The sequence below is a fragment of the Malania oleifera genome, chromosome 5 (assembly GCF_029873635.1).
Source record: "Malania oleifera isolate guangnan ecotype guangnan chromosome 5, ASM2987363v1, whole genome shotgun sequence".
NCBI lineage: Eukaryota > Viridiplantae > Streptophyta > Magnoliopsida > Santalales > Ximeniaceae > Malania > Malania oleifera.
Window position 1 is genome coordinate 20,226,505 of NC_080421.1, and position 23,683 is coordinate 20,250,187.

At 36.2% G+C, this 23,683-nt stretch overlaps 1 protein-coding gene across 19 annotated transcripts in view; it reads right to left on the bottom strand.

Moving 5' to 3' along the window:
- LOC131155482 (DNA repair protein REV1) overlaps positions 1 to 23,683 on the bottom strand; it is a 76,188-nt gene that overhangs the window by 38,966 nt on the left and 13,539 nt on the right. For all 19 annotated transcript variants that reach the window (XM_058108647.1, XM_058108656.1, XM_058108662.1 and 16 more), the window contains 6 exons: positions 21,602 to 21,721; positions 20,150 to 20,242; positions 13,981 to 14,040; positions 13,807 to 13,893; positions 13,541 to 13,624; positions 13,348 to 13,420 (listed from right to left, as the gene is read on the bottom strand). In XM_058108647.1, the coding sequence (XP_057964630.1) occupies positions 13,348 to 13,420; positions 13,541 to 13,624; positions 13,807 to 13,893; positions 13,981 to 14,040; positions 20,150 to 20,242; positions 21,602 to 21,721 (517 nt within the window). The remainder of the gene's footprint in view (positions 1 to 13,347; positions 13,421 to 13,540; positions 13,625 to 13,806; positions 13,894 to 13,980; positions 14,041 to 20,149; positions 20,243 to 21,601; positions 21,722 to 23,683) is intronic.

Consider the following 23,683-nt stretch of genomic DNA (forward strand, 5'->3'; position numbering starts at 1 on the left):
ATGGATTTTTTATATCATATTTTTAACCTACAAGCCATGAGGGCAGTGTGCATGCCGACAATGGGTTTTCCTAGAAAACTTTTCAAAAGTATGACATTTAGCATTTCTTAAAATTGGGGTTTCATTTTCATACTTCCATAGTTCCAGTTTTCCACATTTCAGTCATTATTCACCAGAATTGCCACAACTCACTACAGCAAGAATGCAAGATGCTATCTTCATTACACCCCAAGTTAGCTCATGATCTGGTGAGCTCCTTGGCAGATCTTGTGAGCTCCTTGCAAATATCGTGCACTTCTCAACGGATCTAGCATGCAATTGGTGGATTTGGTGAGCTCATAGTCGCAGCTCATCTCCACCCCTCTACAAAGGCACACCTTGGCACTCGGAAAATCTGGTCCACCATCCACCCGCCTCTGGTCTTCAACACAAGTGGTCCTTGATGAATCTGTTCCTCCAGCAGGTGAGGACCTCAAGATCTCTCACCCTATCTTCATAAAGGTCAAATGAAGTTTGACAGGTATTGTTTGGTTGATTTATACAACGAGCAAGGGCTTGAGATGTGTGTGTGCATGTGCATGGATAAATGGTAATGGTTCATTCTGGAGGATCTATGGATCACCTTTTTAACGTTTGAATGGCTTCATTACCCTCCAATTTGGCTGCTTAATCTGGGCATCTTCAGTATACATATGCATATAATGTGCGTGTGTGTGTGTGTGTGTGTGTGTATAAAGGATCTGCTTTGAGTCCTTATCTTTTTGCTTTAGTGATGGACCAATTGACTAAGAGTATTCAAAAGGAGGTTCCATGGTGTATGTTGTTTGCAGATGATATTGTATTAATTGACGAAACTAGGGATGGGGTAGAGGCTGAGTTAGAATTATGGAGAGAAGTTTTGGAATCTAGAGGCTTTAGGATAAGTAGAAATAAAACAGAATATATGAAATGTAATTTTAGTAATGATAGGAGGAATATTAGAGACAAAGTTAAACTTGATGATGAAGAAATAAATAGCACTTGTAGATTTCGATACCTTGGATCTATTATGCAAGCTGAAGGAGAAATTGAAGATGATGTAATGCATAGAGTTAAAGCAGGTTGGGTAAAATGGAGAAGTGCTTCAAGTGTGCTATGTGATCGTAGAATACCCTTAAAATTGAAAGGGAAGTTCTATAGGACAGCTATAAGACCAGTTATGCTATATGGATTAGAATGTTGGGCGATGAAGAAACATAATATCCAAAAAGTTAAAGTTATCAAGATGAGGATGCTTAGATGGATGAGTGGTATAACATTGAAAGATAAATTAAGGAACGAACATATTCGTGGTAAGTTAGATGTAGCTCCTATAGAAGACAAGATAAGGGAGGGACGACTCAGAATGTATGGACACTTGCAACATAGGCCTTATAGTGCACCTGTGAGGAAGCGTGACTTAGTTACTGTGGGGGGCAATAGAAGGGATAGGGGTAGACCTAAAATAACTTGGGAGGAGATAGTGAGTAAGGATTTAATATCCTTGAATCTATCAAAAGAAATGGTCCATGATTGCATAAATTGGCGGAAAAGGATTCATATAGCCGACCCCACTTAGTGGGACTAAGGCTTGGTTTTGTTGTTGTTGTTTATATTATAGTAAAAGAAGATATATAATAGCAAAAGAAGAGATGCAATAAGAAGAAAAGAATTTACAAAGAGGAGAAAAAGACATCTGTTGTCAAATTTTTGGAAAAAAAAAAAACCATAAAAAAAAAAGATAAAAAAACAAATAAAAAATATGAAATATCAAAGCAAAAGATTCCTCCATTCATACTGAACTTCCGAAAAGCTAACTCTCTTAAAGCATCCAAGCAAATTCACCATAAAGAGGACAAGTATTGGATCTTCTCCCTAACCAACTGCCAACTCAATTTTTTCTCTGAAAAAAACCATGCATTATGATGCTCCAGCTGTAATCCCCACAGCACTGCAAAAATACGCATTTCCAAAGAGCAGCCCTATTCTTGCTTCTTCCAAAACCCTCAAAATAAATAGCAACATTCCTTCCTCTAATGCTAGGCGAACCCAAGTTTCTCCCAACACGCCAAATAATTTATTCCAAATACTCCAAGAAAAATCAGAGTGTAAGAACAAATGAGATGCCATTTCAGAATTCAAATAACAAAGCATACAAACATATGGAGAGAAGGCTTTCAAAGGTCTCCTAATCTGCAACAGATTATTAGTATTTTTTCTATTAAGCATCATTAACCAAATGACAGCCTTAATTTTTGGGGTAGCTTTGGCCTTCTAAATAGATAAATATAGAGCAAAGCAAGAGTTGGAACGGGTCAAAAACTACATATATATATACACATATATATATTACAAAAATACACCCCTGACTGATCCAATGCCCAAACCGAGTATCCCTAGCAGAAGAAAGATGGCAATTGTTCAAAAACAACAAAAAAGGGGTAAGTTCCATTAACTCTCCATCATTGAGAGATTTTCTAAAATAGTACCAAGAAACCAAAGTGCTAACAGAATCAACCACAAAGACAAAAATTATACTATCCTTCCCTAAGCTCACTACGGAAGAGACCAAGAAAGATATGGATAAAACATCATTCTCCAACCACGGTTCTTTCCAAAAGCAAATATGAGAACCCCTCCCCACCACAAAATTATTATGAGGAGTGAATAAGGGATAAATCTAAGAAATAGATCTCCATGGACTCTCTAATGAACTTGTGAACTAACATGGGTATCCCACCCATTCTCACCCAACGCATGCTTACTTCTAATCATTTTATACCAAAGGGAATGATCTTCTAGGTGAAAACACCATCACCATTCATATAAGAGAGTGATGTTTTCAGATATCAAATTTCCGTGACCCAACCCTCCCTCCATTCTAGACCTGCAAACCAAATCCCACCTCATTGAATGATCTCGAAAACTACTAACTCCAAACCATAAGATATCTCTCATTATTTTCTCAATCTTATTGGCAATCCTCACTAAAATCTTAATATAGACAAATAATATAACGAGGAAAATAGATAAACAGACTTGAATAAGGATGATTCTACCCCAAAAGGAAAAAGGTTCCCTCATCTAGCTATTAAGCCTCTTGGCACTCTTTCCACTACCAAGTTCCAAAACTTCACAGATCTATAGGATTACACCCCAAAGAGACCCCTAAGTAAGTCAAAGTCCAATCCAAAAGACCACACCACACCTCAAAAGATTGCTCCCTAACTTGCTTAGCGGGCACAGTCATATTTTCTAATCAAATTTTCCCCATATTTATTTTAAGCCCCAAGTCCCTCTCAAAGACATGGAGAATACCAAAAATACATCTAAAAGAAGGGTTATGATCATCAAGAAAGAAAATAGTATCATCCACAAACTAAAGATGACCACTCCTCTCCCCACTACCAAACTTTCACCAACCCCCAAACCCCAATCCACAGCCCTGTCCACCATTCTACTCAACACATCAGCTTCTAGGGCAAACAAAAAAGGGGAAAGTGGATCCCTTTGTCTAATGCCTCTCAAAGCCCTAAACCAAGACTTAGGTTCACCATCCATAACAACCACACATTAGATAAGCAACCCCTTAACCACCGATGTCAAAGCTCACCAAAACCCTTTCTCACAAAAATTTTGTCCAAACAACTCCAACTAACTCTATCATAGGCCTTCTCAAAATCCAATTTGAAAACGAAACCCTTCTTCTTCATCCTACAACTATCCTCCACCACCTCTTAGCTGTCAAAATAGCATCCACTATTTGTCTACCCCAGCCCCCACCCCCCTAAAAAAAACAAAAAATAAAAGCAATCTGAGCTGGAGATAGTCTTATCTAGAACCACACTCGATACTAGACTAATATGCCTAAAATCCTCTATCTTAATGGACCTAGATTTCTTAGGCACAAAAGCAATAAAAGTGGAATTAATGAACTTACTCATAATCTCGCTCCCATAAAATTCAGCAAAGACTTTAAGCAAGCCATCCTTAAAAGTATCTCAACAATCTTGAAAGAAAGCTAAATTAAAACCATCCAAACTCAAAGCCTTATCCCTCTCCATCCCAAAAACTACCCCCTCGCCTCCTCCTCACCAAAAGGTCTCTCTAACCATAGCATCTAATCCCTGGAGATGCGATTCCACTCTAACCCCTTAACCATCAGTCTACAAACCTCTCCCTTTGAATAAAGGTTATCAAAAAACATTAAAGATCTCATAGGCATCCTATCAGGGTCGTTAATAATTCCCCTTTCCCCACCTCCAACTCCCTAATCATATTTTTTCCCCATCTTTCCATTAGCCAATCTATGGAAGAAGCCAACATTACAATCAACTCCTCTTACCCATTTAAATTTGGTCTTTCACCTCCTGTTTCTCATTTCCTTAAAGACCATCTTCCAATCATTCTTTAGAGAGACTCTTTTTGCCTCCTCACTCTCTAAAAGATTAGTCTCCTCGTCCTCTCTATCCAAAACTTTCAGCTCACCTAACATACTAGATTTCCTAATTCTAAAATCCCCAAACACCTCTTTATTCCAAATTTTCAATTTCATCTTCAAACGCTTCAACTTTCACATAAACCTAATGCCTTTCCAACTGCTCCCCATGTCCTCTTCAATAAGCTCTTCACTAAAAGCTTAAAAAAGGCATGGTCCAACCACATATTCTCAAACCTAAAAGGAGTGGGACCCCAAGACACCCTACTTGATTCCAATAAAATAGGGAAGTGATCAAGTAGGTCTCATAAGAATAGTTTGAGAGAGGTAAAAGAATTCGTCCTCCCAAACACTACAAAACAGAAATCTATTCGGTCTACTGGCCACCGCTGTTTAAACACCCCCCCCCCCCCCCCACAGAGACACACAAACCAAGTAGCATTAGAAGACCTCTCAAGCCACACTACCTAATAAACAAGTCAAATTGCTAATTAATTATGTCCCCCATTTTCTTCTCCCTTTAAAACCTTACTGCATTAAAAAGTCACCTTCCACTACCTACCTAGGTGATCAAAAATATAAAAATTTAAAAAAAATTAATTAAAAAAAAAACTTAATCAAGATCATCCCAAAAATCACTCCTAAGAATTGATCTAGGAGGACTATACACAAAAGATACCCACCAATGCCCCCCCCCCTCCCCCCCCCCCCCTCCCCCCCCCCCCCCCTCTCTCTCCCTCTCACTTCGACAATAATAGAAAAGGAAAAGAATCCCTCCAAATTATCCACTTCAGAGATAGACCCCATATAACCAGAACACCACTAGAGGCACCTCGAGAGGGTAAGGAGTTCCATTCCCTACATCGACCACTGCAAATACTCCCCTAACAATCCCTTGGTCAATCATCTCCATTTTAGTTTCCTAACTCATAACAACATCCAAGGAGTACTTAGACCAAACTTCCTAGACCAGGCTCCTCTCCCTCATACCCCCTAACCCTCTCACTTTCCAATTTATTCTTCATATCTTAACCCGCTTACCACCCTTCTCAATCCCCTTACGACCCTAACACTTAATAAAAGAGACCAAATTTCTTAATTCTTTCTTCAAAAAAAAAAAATTTCCTCTCTCGTGGGTTCTGGCGCCCAAACCCAACCTCGCTTCCTTTTTTAGGGGTCTATCAGTTTCAAGCCCGAATCTTCTAGGAGTTTGTGTAAGTCTTTAAAGTCTCTCTCCCCTCCCTCAGAGCCAAACTCATAGCCCTCCCCTCTCCCCCTACAAGAATCCCCCCTTTGGCATAAAGTGTTAAGAGACAAAAAAAGGTTGGGTAGGAAGGGGAATGATACCATTACTAGTTCTACCAGAACATGAATCCCCTAAAAGAAGCATCTGCATTATCACCATTACTCCCCCAAGATCCAAGCGAAAACATTCAAATTATCCACATGAAGGAGGTTAAGCTCAAGTTTAGAAGGCAAAGACGCCTTATCATTTAAGGCAATCAATTGATCTGAAAAATGTTAATAGAATCTTTACCTGTTTGCATACATGCAGTATCCCCATGTTTGGCATTCTTTCTCCATTTTCCATGAGGTGTTCCCAAATTGTAAATTCTGCCTCGAGCCAATAAAATCACCATCTCCATTCACTCCTTCAAGTAATTGAAATAGCCCATTCTCTTCAATAAAGTTCGAACTCAGCTCTCATCTAGTCAACTAATAGTTCTTTCTCACATTCACCTGCTGCTCGTATCATCCTCCATAACAAACAAAGAGTCAAAATTTGTTTCCTCTTTAAAAGTAGTCTTCTGATTCTCCGTAAAATATGAACGTATAGGAGAAAATTGATTTGTCAAATTTATGTTGAAATACTGTGAAGGGGAGCTTAGGCACAATAGTAAGGTTGTTGCCGTGTGACCTGGAGGTCATGGATTCGAGGCGTGGAAATAGTCTCTTGCAAAAATGTAAGGTAAGGATGTATAATATAGACCCATTGTGGTCCGCCCCTACCCTAGACCCTGCATATGTGGGAGCTTTGTGTACCAAACTGCCTTTTTATGTTGAAATACTATAAGCCAATCCGAAAATTCCTAATAGGGTTAAAGCTTCCCTCCCTACTATGAGCAAGGATCATCAAACGTTGAACAATTACCATTTATTCTGCCTTCCTTATTACTGATTGCAGCCTTCTGTCCATTAGTGTGAGTTAGTGCATTGTGAATAAGAATACCCATCTCTCCCCTCTCAGTTCTGTAAGGCTTCATAACAACAATTAGAGCACACCTATCAGCCTCATTAGGAGAAGAGGCCCTCTACTTCTCAACCCACACTAATTTAGTCTTTATAGACCCAGTAGACTTGGGCCCTACACAAAAAGCCCACTTTTTTTCAGCCCTTCAAACCCATTGCGATTTTTAAATTTTGAAAGACCCCCATTAGCTATAATGTGCTTAATTAAAGGACTTAAGAAATAAGCCCTCCCAATCCCCACTACTACAGGATTCAGTGTTCTCTATATTAGCCACCTTCATCACCAAAGCACCCTGCCCCCATCCTATGGACGTTCCAAGAACCACAATCAACACACCTTAGCCTGTCCTTAAGTATGTCGCTTGAGTCTTGCTAAGCCTTGACAATTCCAGCAGACTACAAGGAAAGATTTCCACCTCATAGACTATACCTCCTATAGTATTCGAATGTCCAAGCACCTCCCTCCACTATTTTCTTTTTTCAAGAGAAGAAAATCGCCCCTCTCATTTGAAAGAAGGCCTATATTAACTATGATGCGAGCCCCTCCTCGACCCACCCCTTTTTGTCACCCAAACAAATTCCTTCTTCAAAACAAGGAAGAAAACATGCCATCTTGCAAATTCAATGATGTAAAATGTCGAGGAGTCTAAACGGGTCACACTGAACACCTTTTTTTCCATTTTGACATTAGAATGACCTCCCATTTCTCGTATCCAAGACAAAAGGAAAGAGAGTTGACTATGGCAAATTCTACGAGATACAAAATCAAATATGGCAAAATCTGTGAAAAAAGTGAAATCTCTAAGCTAGAGTCGGCGAAGGGGTAGGAAGGTGAGAGCACCAAAGGCAAGGATCTCTATGCGTAGGATTTTAAATGGGGAAAGAGCACACGCATCACCATGCTTGAGTTCTTGGAGGGATATGTCGCTAGAAGGAGACCATTGTGTCGAGTGTCGTCTTCCTCAAAAATTCGTTAAAGGGCTTATAGTGTTTAGGGTCATTGGAGGACTCATCGTGTTGGGTGTGTATGTGTATGTATACACACACACACACACACATATATATATAAACATACACACACACACACACACATACATATATACACAAACACATATATAAACATACATATACACACACACACACACATACATACATGTATATGTGTATACATACATGGACCTTACCCACAATTAATTGCATTTTCAATAATATATATTATAACTCAACCTAAATTGCCCTCATACTTGGGCACAATGGTGAAGGCACACATCTCAAAACGCAGGATCACCAAGTAATTTGGAAGTCTTGGGTTCGATTTGTGCAGTCTTAGCTTTGTGTCCTTGCCCTGTCCCCTATACAACTTACCTAGAGCATGTCTTGGGTCGAAACCCTGCTCCTCCACTTGGTGCTGCCCAAGGGGGTCCAAAAAGGGTTGTCCAGGGTCCAAAGGTTCTGATTTAGCTCCAATAAAATCTAAATTTGTGCTAATTATTTCTAGTTTTCTACAATGTTTGTGTTTCTGTTGGCCTTACCCACAATTATTTGCATGTTCAATAATTATGTAATCATACCATAACCTAAATTGGTGCAAATATTTTTAGTGAAAAAAAAAGGCATTAAATTGCTCATTAAAGTTCATGGGGAAAAAAAAACAAAAATGGACTACTTTATGAACTAATATATATAGACCAGAAAACATATATTACAAATTCCAAATGATTGTTTATTTGTGTTTGATGATTCAGGCAATTGCTTTCTAGCATTGACATATATGGGACTGCAAAAAGTATATCTCAGATTCCAATTGATTGTTTATTTGTTTTTGATGATTCAGACCTAGCCAACATTGTTGCAGGCATAGGTTGATAGCTTTTATCATAAAGTTGGCTACTTCTGTTGTGAAATCCCTCTTATTTTGTTGTACAACCTTTTATTTTTTGCACAATTTTTCTATTTTTTTGTATATGTTTGTCGTTTCTAAAAATCCCATTGAATTATGTTTTGATATTTTTATAAAATTAGTTCTTACTCTTTCTAAACTACATTTTATTTTTTGAATTCAAAATTTTTCAAACACAACCTCATTGCAATAAAATGGATTAATTTTTTTAATTTGTTTTCATAATAGGAATATCATTAATAATACTAGGCCTATCTTCTACTCCAAATGAGTCTAGATCGAGAAATTGCCCACCATCCAGTGATGAGTTAGGAAATTGAGGCAAAAATGAGTTGAAAAATGAAAAAATGCAACCCCCAATGAGGGCGATATGGCTAATGCCAATGAAAGACAACTCAAGATGTTGATGAGGAGGAAGATGAGAATCCCTTTGGAAGTAGAAAGAGACCAAAGAGATCTAAAGTTTGGCAGGCATATAAAGTAATTGATATACCGTAATAAGAAAGCAGAGTGTATCCATTGTCATCGTACTTTTAAGATCCTTGCAACTAAAAGAACAACTCATATTTGGGAGGCACTTAAAGACATGTTTGTAGCAAAGGATATATCTAAAACAACAAAAGATCAACTTTATGCCATCTTAATCAACTCGCCATAAGCGGGCAGTGGAAAGGTTTAGTGCTTTACATGATGGCAAGTTTGACATGGGAAAGATGCAGGCAGGTGCACCACATCGAATACTCATGCACAAGATCTATTTTCAATTTTGGAAAAGAAAACCTTTAACATGATGCAGAAGCATGGAATGCCCAACAACAAAAGATTTCACGCCAAACTTGTAGAAATGGTTGTTTTAAAGTGTATGTCATTGAAAAGAGGAAATTGAATTCATTGTTAAAGAATGTTAAAGTTTGTTTGACAACTAATTTGTGGCACTCCAAACCACATAAGATTGAATACATATTTCTTTCAAAACATGTTTTTCATTAAATTCTAATTGGAGGTGGCAAAAGCATGTTCTAACTTGTTCACCTACATCCCTTCCTCACCATGGCACTAAAATAGTGAATGTCATTTACAAGTGTTTGACCAAATGGGGAATTGAGAATGAAGTTTCAAATATTATATTATAATAAGTTTTTTCCTATTATTTTTAGAATGTTATTTAATATTTATCATATAATTCTAACATAATTTTTTTCTTCTTTTATGTTTTTGTATTCTTGTTACTCTAATTTAGTGGATAATGCTAGTGCCAATGATTCTTGCATTAGATCTTGAAGGACACATTCTCAAGAACTAAAGGTTGGTTCACGGGGATAAAATGTTTCATATTTGATGTTGTGCTCACATTTTAAATATTATGGTTCAATACGATCTTCAAAAGACTAAAGAATCATTGAGGATATTCATGAAAGTATGAGTTACATCAATGGAAGTGAGATGAGGATAAAGAGGTTCTTAATATTGCACAACAGCTGCAATTGCCACATCATAAGTTGATTCTTGATTGCAAGACACATTGGAACTCAAATTATGAGATGTTGGTTGATGCAATCAAGTTCAAAGAGGTGTTTCCTAGATTCCAAGATCGAGAACCTGCCCATAGAAAATTGGGAAAAGGTTGAGGAAGTTTGTGAAATCCTAAAAGTGTTTAGTGTTGCCACCAACATCATTTATGGTACAGACTATCCAAGTCCAAACTTAACTCTTAACGAACTACATAATGTGGAAGTATTGTTGGATATGAATTTAGAGTTTGATGATTGGTTTATTCGTGCAAAGGTCACAAAAATGAAAGAAAAGTTTGATAATATTTGGGTGAACGTTATTTGTTGATGGCTATAGTAGTTGTTTTGGATCCAAGGTGTAAAATGAGGGTTGTTGAATTTACTTCTCCAAAAATGTTTCCTAAAAATGAATCTTGAGAGAATATAGCAAAAGTTAAACAAGCCTTGTATGAGATCCGTGGGAAATATTTGAATTTAAAAAATGTATCTTGTGGTGAGCAAATGGAGAAAACAATGTGGCTATTTCTTCCACGTTGGAATTAAAAGTGGACAAGCTTCATCCGTTCTATGGTCAATTACGCAATTTGAGAAGGGTCGAAACTATTCAAACACAAAAATACGATTTAGATATTTATTTAGATGAGGGGTGTAACATGTGCAAAGGAGATTCAAGTAATTTCAATGCATTAGATTGGTGGAAGATAAATAATTTGAAATATCTTGACTTATCAAAGATGGCAGTAGATGTCTTGGCTATTCCTATCACCGCAATGGCTCACAGAAAATTTTTTTCTGTATAGAAAAAGAAGATATATTCGTTAAAAAGGAAAAATTGTACAAATAGGAGAAAATAATCTTCGTATAAAAAATAAAACCAAAATAGACTAGCAATCAAAATAAAACTGACTTCCAATCTCTTTGAAGATCCAAGAAAGGCACCCTTCAAAACTGCCAGCTGCAAAAGATGAGAAAATCCAAGTACTGAATCCTATCCCAAAGCGAAGTAATAGGATTCCTCTTTCCAAAAAAGATACACGAGTATTCCTTTCCCTCCAAGCTTCCCATCAAACTACAAAGATGCCACAGTCTACAAGACTAAACCATCACCGTTTGGAACATGCTGTACTTCTTTGAGTCTAGGAACAGTGGAAGTGTTACTTTGTGCAGGATTGGCTTCTTAATCTTCACGGAGTGAAGGAAAAGAACAAAGTAAGATTTAGGGAATTTATTTTTTCTTAATAATGTTTCATAAAACACTAATCTATAACTCTTCTTATATGATTGCTAGTCAACAAATAGCAACCACCAAAAGAGATCATCTTGAATATTCCTTGATATTTTTAGCTGAGGTAATCATTTTCATATCAACTCGTTTTATATATTTTTCTTTTATTGTGAAAATCACAAAACATTTAATGATCTTAAGAATGATTTAGAATTTTACAACCAATAGTCATCTTGATTTCAATGTAGTAGCATAATTGAGTTGTGTTCTCTCCTTTTTTATTTGTTAATTAACTTTTCTTTTTTATCCTCACTCCTAAGTTATATTTCTAAATTGGACCATATGATTTAATTAATATTTTTTGCACATTTGTTTTGTATCATTTCAGGGAATTTGGTTTGTTTAAAAGGAAAACTAGGTTGGACTACACGAAAGAACGAAGAAGATCAAGAGGAACTAAAGAAGCATATTTCATAGCATTTTTCTGTTTAATTAACGGTATTATATTATTCTTATGTTGGTTATTGGAAATATGCAACTAAACTTTAATTGCCTGGTTGCTTTGTTGGCACTTGGCAAATTGACATGCTCATCTTACCTATGTAGACTTTTATTATTATGTTCGAATTTTATTATGCTTAAATAGTATTTTGCTAAGCTACTATCAAGTTTAAGTTGGAGAAAAAAAAAATAGTAGCCTAAGTGTTGATATTTTAAGGAATGTTTTATATCATAAATAATGGCTCGCACTAGATTTCAGATCGAATCAAGTCGAGCTGAGTTGAGCTTGAGTTTTATAGATATTCATCAAGCCAAGTTTGAGCTTAGATAATATAGGCTCAGTGAGTTCAAGTCGAGTTTTGAGCCTGGTTTTTCCCTATCAAGTCAATTAGGTACCTGTGCCTTACATTTGATCCATGTCTTTGTAAGGATACTAAAACAGAAAAGGAAAATATATGAGGCTCATAATCGCCTTAGTTACATACTATTGCAACAAATTTAATGCTAAAATTGTAATTGTGACTTTAGCTAGCATCATAACATTTATATTTCATAATTGCTATAAAGATAAGCTATAAAAATTTCCTTTCTATGGTCCATATGTAACTTCTCAAACAAATTCCACATAGCAAAGATATCACATGCACAATAACTTCAATTGCTAGAAGCCTGTGAAATTGCAACCCTGTGCTTTTGTTCCCTAGGACAAAATCCCATGCCGGGTATATAAGCTCCCAACAACTTCTTTGGCATAATATTCTACATGTGCTCAGTTAAAACACCACATGATTGAACTGCCTCGAATGTCAAGCTCAATTCGGTAGAGTTTATTAAATAAACAAGCAATGGAAGCATTTAAAACAATAAAGACAGTCATTAAAACATACAGTATGAACATATAAGTGCAAAATAAAATGCAACACAGTGCACAAGGCTACCACACCCTATTGAGGTTTGAGGCATGATGTATATAACCCCCACCATTGGAAAATATGTCTCCATGACTTGAACCTGTGACTCGTGAGCACTTAAGCTTCAGTGTAAAAGCCATACCATACGGACAAGGCTCACCCTAAAAGATGCAAAACTTAATGCACAAGATTCCGATGCCATCCTGGGGGTCCGGGGAGGCATGATGTGCATGCCTTACCTCTTATATGAGCATTTAATGCAAAACAATTAAGGAATAACACAATGCACTTAAAATTGATCGAAATTTTGGGAGCTGCAGAGCATGTGTGCTCAAAACATGACATTGTGATATACGATCAAAATGAAACAGATTCAAACACCCAAATTTTGAAAACATAGAGAATCAATATTGAAGTAGAATAAGCTACAGGCTTTTAGCCTTTTGGTGTGCAAAGTACTCTGTCAGCTGACCAAAGCTTAATTCACTACTCCATAACATACTGAAGATGAAACCAGTAAGCATAAAAATTTATGCAATAATTTTACAACCAAACTAGTAGGTTTCATGTAAATTTTTCCAAATCTAACTCACCTATGTGGAAAAACCCAAAAAGCTGTCTGGCTATCCTTTGAAGTACATCCACATCATCAGTAGCAACTGGAACCTATCACATTATCGATGAACCTAAAATTCAGAACCAGACCTCAAGTATCGAATCAGAGACAGTGTTTGTGTGTGCATGCACGTGCGCACATGTAATAAGAGCCAACTGATCCATCGGTACCGTCATAGAGTGGCTTAGGTTTTCACAGTCTCCACAGCCCATAAACTTTGCAGGCTCCTGAGCATCCTTTTTTCTCTTTTTTATCTGAATTGAGATTAATAAATCGGATAAGCCAAATATTCTCATTTTCAGTTAATGCGTCAAAATATAATAAGCCTCTAAATAACTATATAACGACCACTAGAATAATTATGAGGAAAATATAATAGAAACCACTATATAATAAATAATAAAGCATTCAAATGCATAGACAATCAGGATAAAACCTTCAGTGTAAATGTGCGCCCTTGCACTTCACAACCCTGCAACCGTAAAGACACTTCCTTGCAAAGATTTGAGATAAACCGTCGGGTCTGAAATAGTCAAATGATCCAAATAAATAAATATATAATAACAAGAAAAAATAATAATTAACTCCTCTAAAGCATCATAGTACTCACATCTTCCAAATCATTGAACCTCACACCCCAGTTCACTTCAGCACCTACAGACTTGCTTTCCTGAAAGCAACATGATGTACATAGAGGGCTGATATAAAGGTAAATGTTCAAATGATACAACATTAAGGCGAGCGAGAAAGAGCAAGAATAAGATAAACAAAAGAAATGAATGAACTGCACATATTATTAGAGTAGGAAAATAGGAGTGGAAATGAAATATACAATCCAGAAAAATTGTTGGCTTAATATTATGGTTCTGAAATTCTTTCATCGACAAACAGATAATATAAGAGTCCTGCTCTTTTCAGCCTCCATTCAAACTACTTCAAAGTGCTTTATCATAAGTATCCATGTCCAAGAATCCTTTTTCATTATGTCAAAGATTTATAATATACAATTATTTAGCCACAGTTTCAATAAATTCAATTTAAGACAGTATATTATTTCCTGACAACCTCATCAGATGTAAGAAGTATTTTTTTTTTTCTTTAGATAATAAAAGAAGGTACATTAGATTGAGAAAGAGAAATTACAACCTAAGGGGAAGAGGTCCACCAGAAAATCGAAAAAACAAAAAACAAAACAAAAAATAATAATAATGAAAATTAAAAAAGAACATATAAAAATAAAAATAAAAATAACCAAAGAGTACTCCTTTCCAAGAAAACCCCTTTTCAATCCCTTTCCATCATAATTCACCAAGCACTTTAAATTTGCAATCTCCCTTTGACACTTCTTTGCTTTGTACTTACCCCCATCAAAATGCATTTCAATTCCACCAGCATCACACATTTTCAAATCCAATTTATCCATTATATCTTGGGCTTCTAAGTCCTTCCTAGAATCACCTCCACTGGTGTAGGTAAAATTCCATCCGTACACTGCAGTTTATTATCCAACCCATTGTTCTCAAAAATAGGAAACCCCTCCAATCCTTCCAATGGGGTAGGATGTACATATGATAGGTCCCTAATAACACCACAGGAATCAGAAACATATTCATTTTGTTCCCAAATCTCATCCAATAGCAAACCACCATCACATTCAAACTCGCTGATATCATCACTATCATTATCTGAAAAATCTCCTCATTTCTTAGCCTCCTTTATTTGCTAACTCCATCACTTGCTATATCCTTCATCTTAGCAAGTGTATCTTCCACAATTCTCAACTCTCCTTTAGAATCTCTCCTTATAATTTTTGGTCTTATCTCACCAGATGCTCTCTATTTGCTTCATATAATTTCTTCATTTCTGCACCCATCATTGCAGCCTACCGACGAGTATGCACCTTAGGACCCTTATAATTTTTTCAGAATTAAATCCTGAAACATCAGATTTCCTATCCAATCCAGCTTCTTCTTTTCAATTAATCCTGTCGACACCAGCCTCTAATCCCTATGCAAAAAACCAGAATCAACAGCCAATCTGACACACACATTATTATCATCATTTTCTTCACAAACTGATTTCAAAACCAAATTAAAATCATCCTGATTACACTCTGAATGTTGATCCATTCTATGCTTATTTTGGAGAGCTGGAGAGAATTTTGTATTTTGTTAATATCTCGTTGAATACCCACCAGTCCCACATGCAAATTTTGGCTAGGAAAGAGGACTTGTTCAGAAACAGGGTCGTGCAAGGGAAGGGCCTGAACACCCATATATTTTCCCTGAGCCTTTCTGGATACAAGGCCTATCTGTGAAAGCCACTGTTTATAAGAGACTTCTTTTGAATCCAGAGAAAGGCTCATAGCATTCCTGTCAAAACACTGGGCCTGTTCTATTAAATGGCCCAACTTTTTAAAAAAGAAGCACCACCTTTCTTAAAAACCAGGCCCAAATCCAGGATGAGTACCAGACAAACAGGCCTAGACTTTGTAGCCTCATCATCCCTTACCGCAGCCCTTGCCACCTCTGCAAGATTAGCAGCAACCACTGGAACCCTAGTTCCCTGCAACTTATGGATGTTCACCTCCAATTGAGCTGTGCAGTAATCTGGTAACAGCAACCAAGCCCCCCAAAAAAAAATCCTTCAATCACAGATCGACCCCGCACCAAAGATGATTTTTCTGATTGTGGAATACTTGAGCAACCTTCGCATGTCTTTTCTTTCATCACCACCTTACTCCAAAAGCTTGGAACTGAAGTGCTTGTAACGCATGCTCCTTCAAAATCGTGACAAATTTCCTACGCAAATTCACAAATCTTCGCCAACCAATTCCTTTTGCACCTCCAGGAATGAACACTGAAAAGTTCTTACCTTTCCCCCTCAGCCCTAATTCCAAAAACTTCCCCACCCACATCCACCTAATCGCCATCCAGCAATGAAGGTTTCCCTTGCGAATGCTTTCTGGAGCTCCTTTCCAATGAACGAAAGTTGATAGACCATTGGCGAGCCAGGAAACTGCCTCCTTCGTGAATTTAACCCAACTATTTCGAGAAACATTATTCTCGAGCACGCACAGTAAAAGGTTCTCCCCCTCATCCAATCTCAGAACACTAAAGTTCAAAGCTCAGTGTGTAAAACATCAAATCAATATCATAGTTCTGAAAACTGAAACTAACTGTCGGTTGGGCCAGAAGCAGTAAACCCACTGATCTGGACAAGGGATTAAAAAGGAAATTGAATTAACCAGGGTCAACCCAGACAGGCTCAGGTGACTCTGTCCAACCTGGCGAGACCCAGCGAGTTGAGCAGGTTAACCCAGCATTCATCAAAATTAAAAATATTGCAAATTTAGCAGTTGCCTGGGATAGAACTGAGGACCTTACCCATGTAAAAGAAGTCATATTGTACACATGATTGTTCTATTAACAGAATAATCACAATATACATATTATACATCATGTGCATCTAAAATGTCTATATGTGTAGCATAATATAGATAATTTATTAAATTTTAAATCTTTTTACCCTAAATCCTCGTTTGAAACCAGAAAAATATTAGGGAAGGTAATGGAAAATTTGAGGGAATCTGAATTTCTCAATTTTGCTATGGAAAGTGAGGAAGGAAATAAAACATATAACAAATTTATTAACAAGAATATGACTTTACACATCATTAACATTTATTTAAATGGGAACTAGGAAAATTTGAATCAAAATCCGATGAAGGGATTTTTCTAGGATATGCTGTAAATAGTAAAGCATTTAGAGTTTACAACAAAAGAGCATTGTCTGTTGTAGAATCCATTCATGTTGTATTTGATGAAGCCAACCCATTCTCTTTTAAAACCATTGATAATGATGATCTAGATATAAGAAAGAGTTTAGAAGACTTAGCAACTCATGATAACAAAGAAGAGAGCATTGAAATTAAAGAACCATCTGATTATGACTCTAAAAAACAAGCTGAATTGCCAAAAGAGGAACCTATGTGATCATTGTGTATTCCTATCACAAGAGGAACCTAAGAACATAAATGATGCAATCACTGATGAAAATGGCATTGTTGTCCGTAACGAGGCTAGGCTAGTAGCACAAGGTTACAATCAAGAGGAAGGAATTGATTTTTAGGAAACCGATGCTCCAGTAGCTAGAATGGAAGTCATTCGTATGTAACTTGCCTATGAACATATTTTTATTATTAATGGTATTTAATGCAAAAAGAAAATAAAATAGAAGATGGGTCTCCTTCTTATTTTCCTTTCATTTTCTTTTCTTGAATAAAATCCTTGACCCAAACATCATCTAAATAAATTTTAAATAAATAAAAATCTATCTTACAATTATTTAATATTTATTAATAATTGAAAATTTTCCCTCTTAAATAAATTCAAAATATTAATCCTCTATCACTATTATTTAATATTTATTCAATTTAAAATAATAATGATAATTATCAACACCAACATCATCTGAAATCCTCTTTGTAATATACACATGCATACAAATATGTACATACATACATATATACATAGTTGTTAGAATCTAACGATCTGCGATTTGATTCATATGATTAGTATCAACATCGGCATCATCTGAAATCCTCTTAGAAATATACACATGCATACATATTTGTTAAAATCTTACAATCTGTGATTTGATTCATATGATTAGTATCAATTCCGCACCAAAATGATTCAAATCTAACAAGCAAATCTAAAGACAAAGAAAATCTAAAAACAACTAATTGTTGCCGAATCTATCAATTCACCTCATCAATCTAACAAATCATTTTGGAACTCTCAATTCACACGATTCTTCCTAAAAGACTTGAGTAGTGATTAACCCCTTTCTTATTCTTTTATAGTTTTATTTTTACACGATTACCTATCATTTCTTGTTCATGTCAGTTCTGTGCCAAAAAAAAAAGGAGAAAATAAAAGTTTAGGTCTCATGTTGCCTTTAAAAAACCATTCTTCACTCTTGGAGGAGTGTAGTGTTCTGCTAGAGAAGGGGTGGGTAGAACACTCACCGGCTAAAGGTGGTACTCATGTTTCATTCTGTTGATTCAAAAGTTGGTTTTTTTAGTAGTTTGTGCAATTATTATCATTTTTAAAGTAAATTATTTGTTTCTTTTAATTTCAAAATGAATATGCATGAAATATTTTTTTTAATTGTTGATAAGCACCAAAAGTTCAGTTTTTTATTATTTTTTATTGATTCTTTCACTCAAGTAACATAAAGTTCTTTTTTTAAATCAATATGTCTTGACTCATTCCGTTTTCATTTGTTCAGGTGAAGTGCACACATGAAATATGAAATTTTTAGTTGTAAAAATTTAAATGTATAGCACTAATTTACTTCTTGTTAACATATCAATACATGCATGTCATTCAAATTGACTTTGGAAATTTGTACCAAATCTTACAATTTGATTTGATTCTCAATTCTCAATTTCCGAACTTGGAATCCGATTCACAATTTGACAACTATGCATGTATACATACATACTGGTCGAACCAACCACAAGCTTCACCTGTTGGTCAACACTGGTCCAGGTTTTAAAACTAAACATACAGGCATCCTAGCAAGATTTGTAAAACCCTTAATTTGAAAAATAATAATATTGTAAGTTGCACTCAATTTCATGCCATTGTCCATCTCTGATTCTTTGTTTGATAATAGTACTTTAAATAGGGTTGTACAAAAATTACCAAAAAACCAAAATCCAGAAGATCAAAACCAAACTGTTTGACATTTCGGTTTGATTTTTCACTTATGGTTTTCAGTTCCGGTTTGTTAAATCTTCAAATTTGGTTTTTGGTTATTACATTTTATATACAATACCATTATTCCTTTGTTTTTTTTTTTTTTTGTTAATTCTGAAGATTATATAACAATTTATTGTTGACTTCTTCTAGCAAAGAATAGATATGAATAATGAAATTAAAATAGGGATGGAATATTTATAAATGTGGATGAGGGCTATTTCCTCCTCCATCAACATGGACAAGTTCCACACTTGATACTTCTTCATTCCTGTGTGTGTTCTTTCACAACTCAGAAGTCAGAAAGCAGTGCAGCCGCTGCAGCAGCCATTTGTGTGTCCCACATCAGATGCACACAAATATTTGAGAGCCTTGCTCCCCTTACAAAATGGCAGCTTGATTCAGTCTGCTTCATCACCATGGGCTTTGGGCCTTCTTCTAAAGGAAGGTAAGCACGCCAGCTGCAGCACGCTATAAGTTTAAAATTTTAATTGTAAAGGGCAGGTTTGGCATGCGGAGACAGTCCCTGGATTTTTTTTGTTTAAAATTTTCATTGAAGGGCGTTAAGCATTTACAGCTGGAGCCCAAAGTATAAATTAAAAATGTTCATCAATCAATGAAAAAACAGATCCATTAAACTGACAGAGATCATTTTAACCAAACTGCGTTTTCCAATTCGGTATCGATTTTCTATTATTAGAAACTGAGAATTTTAGTTCTGCTATCAGTTTAGGTTGAAACCGAACCGTTAGCAACCGATTACACCCATAATTTTAAATGCCCAATTCACTGCAAATCACCAGACTTGATTATTAAAATTTATTTTTTGCTAGTTACTGAAAATTAAGTTTAGAAAACAGCAAACTAGATAGCATGTTTGTGAAAAAAGGATATGCAAGAACAAGTCAAAGGACCATTTACACAAACATATAGCTATTTAATTTAGCAACTTTAGAAGGCATGCAAGCATTCCAAAAGTATCTAGTTGGTCAAATCATGATCTTTGCTGACCTGGAATACTCCAACCAGCCGATTATCTATTCCTCTACAATAGTTCCAAAGCATATCGCTGGTTTTTGCTCCAAAGTCCTTTTGAAGGGATTCCTGGAGAAACCAAGAAGAAGTGCATGGTGAATTGCATGGACAGCTTCACAATATTCAGAACGCTTCTCAAAATATAAAAGAAGTGAAATAAACATCACATTCATCAATAGATATAACAGTTAACCAGGCATGGCAAGAAAATTATCTGATTAGGAAACTATTCCCGGAAAAAGTTTATTCAGAGAATTCCAAAAGTTACTGCAAATTCCACCGAAGAAATTAAAAAAATAAATAAATAAACAATAATAGATTATTTGGCATGACAGAAAACCTAAACAAATGCCTGTCCGTAGAAACTAGAATTAATATTAGAATATACAAGGTTTACTAAATTGCACATGCAATGCATTAATTGGTTCACTGGGTTGGTTGAAATGGTAGGCCAAACTCATAACAGCTCATGATCTGAATTATGTGCAGCAACAATCATGTTAGCGTAGCTTAGGAATTTCAAACAAATTGACTTTGGCATTGTGTTTTTGCACATTCAAATCCAACCATAGTTTTCAATTTTTTTGTAAAAATGAGCCAATGCATAAACTTAGAACAGAGTAGTTTTTTTCTTTTTCTGTTCCATTGGATAAATCCACGACGGCATCATCCATTCCATGTTTAAAATCTTCAAAACATGAAGAGGGACTTTCCTATATTGACCTCTAGACTCTCTTGTTGACCTTAAGGGCTGTCAGATTGACACAATTGGTTGGGATCATAGCTTTTATGGAGAGTCGGATAACTCAAAAAGTAAACTGTTCCACAAACAAGAGAGTCAACTCATCATATCACCTCTTGTCAGAAAATGGTAACGAGATTCACCAGAAATTGTAGTGTACTTTATAATCTCTTTTTAGTGTTAAATAAGCTCCAGAGAGAGGGAGAGAGAGAGAGAGAGAGTCAAATTACTTATGTCCAGCCAAATGCCTACTCCAAAATATAAACAAACTCCAGTAAGAATAGAACAAAAAAAAAATGATAACAAAAATAAATAAATACTTAGTACCGCATTCTTTAAAGATTGTAAACACAAATAAGATGACAAACATTTCCAATTAAAGAATACTCAGTATTGCACTATAACAATTGCAGGTAACACTTGCTTACAGCTCCCAAAAGGCAACTGCAGGAAATCAAACATAAAATAGACAACTGTGGAAGAAATAAAATAAAAATATCACCCCAAAAAAAAAAACTGAAACACATACTACCGTCGCATCAAAACATGATTTCATCAGGTTTACTTAAGTAAATAAATTTTAATAACAGGAAGTCAGGAAGTGATAAAACATAATTGAAGTAGATAAAACATCAATTTAAAAAATTAAGACTAAGAATGTTGACTTAAACTAAACATTGAAAAACCTTGGAAATCATACGCAACTGTCCACAAGTCTCAAGTTGGAGCTTCTTCAGCTTCTCCTCTAAAACACGACCAATTCCTGGAAGTGCCTTAATTGGAAGCTGACATAAATGATCATCCACCTGAATACCCGATGCATTTGTGGTCAATAAAATAATGTCCTCATCAATATCCCCAAAACTTATTTAACTAACGTTTGATGCAAAAATAAGCACCACATAAAAAAAAGAAAATTTGTGGCATCACTAGATAAGTTACAGGGAATGAGTTTAAATATTGCCCCTCCAAATCCATTCCATAATCATTTAAATAGTTGTCTTTCGAAAATAATAAGTCTTACTGCCTCAAGAAGTAACTGCAAATATGTTTGCGATATTGATAAAAAAGTGGGAGCCATTTAGCTGATGAAAGATTGCCATGTTGTTCAAATATTAGAAATTAATTTCATGCATAAACAAAATATTATTTAGGGCTAAATCTTAAATGTCATTTCCATTAAATATAGTTATTAAACGTTGCTTATAATAAATGATAATTATATTATTTTTACAAAGCTCTAATCTATACAGAGCTGGTTATTGAAAGACTATCACATGACTCAAATATTAAATTCTAGTTGCATTAAATAATGCTTAATATATATGCATGCATGTGTGTTTTTTGTTCGTGTGTTTGTGTGTATGTCTTACAAGATTCTCTTTATGGACTAAATGTTGCTGATAGTCAATGTAATTTAGTATATTTATGCGAATATTATTTTAGATCTCTTCCCTTCAGAATGAGCCATCGCTGGACATTGCAGCCTTCGAACCCTAGCCATCGCCAGACATTGTAGCAGTGCAGCCTCCATTGCCGGACGTCGCTACGTGGAAAGCTTTAATCCTCTTTAAGCCTTTGAAGGATCAGTCTCTTTTTTTCTCACGTAACAACTCTCTCACCCTCAAGTGAACACAAACATGGCTGTGTCAGCAGGAGGCGATGTTAAAGCATTAGGTGCAGATCGAAGGAAAATCCTTCGATCTGAGATTGGATAAAGAGGGGGAGACCCCTTTACTGTGCATCTCAAAATAGGTGGGTTAAATTCACAAAGGAGGCAGTTTCCAGGCTCACCGATGGTCTATATACTTTCGCTCAGCTGGAAAAGGGGCTCCAGAAGCATTTGCAAGCAAAACTTCCATAGCTGGATGGTAATTTGGTGGACGAGGGTGGGGAAATTTTTGGAATTGGGGCTGAGGGAGAAGGTAAGAGTTTTTTGGTGTTCATTCCTGGAGGTGTAAAAGGAATTGAATGGCGAAGCTTTGCAAATGAGTTCTGCAAATTTGAGAAGGAAATTCAGCACAATTTTGAAGGAGCAGGTGTTGCAAGCACTTCAGTACCCAGATCATGGAGTAAGGTGGTGATGGAAGGAAAGATAGGTGAAGGCTGCTCAAGTAGCCCACAATCAGAAAAATTGACTTAGTTGCACGGCTGATCTGCGTTGAAGGAATCAGGGGTGCCGTTACCAGATTACAACACTGCTCAGTCAGAGATGAATGCCCATAAGGTGCAGGGAATTAGGGTTCCAGTGGTTGCTGCTAATCTTGCAGAGGTGGCTAGGGCCGTGAAAAGGGGCAGTGAGAGTACGAAGTCTGGGCCTGGTCATCTGGTACTCATCCTGGATTTGGGGCCAAGTTCATGAGAAAGGTGGGGCTTCTTTTTTAACAACATTGGGCGGGCCATTTAATAGAACAGGCCCACCGTTTTACAAGAATGCAATGGGCCTTTCTTTTTCTCTGGATTCAAAAGAAGTCTCTTATAAACAGGGGCTTTCACAGATAGGCCTTGTATCTAAAAAGGCCCAGGGCAAGAATATGGGTGTTCAGACCCTTCCCTTGCATGACCCTGTTTCTGAACAAGCGCATTTTCCTAGCCAAAATTTACATACGGGAGAGGTGGGCATTCAGCAAGATGTTAATGAAATACAAAATCTTTCTCCAGCTCTCCAAGATAAACATGGAATGGGTCAACATTCAGAGTGTAATCAGGATGATTTTAACTTGGTTTTGAAATCTGTTTGTAAAGAAAGTGAGGATAATAATATAAGT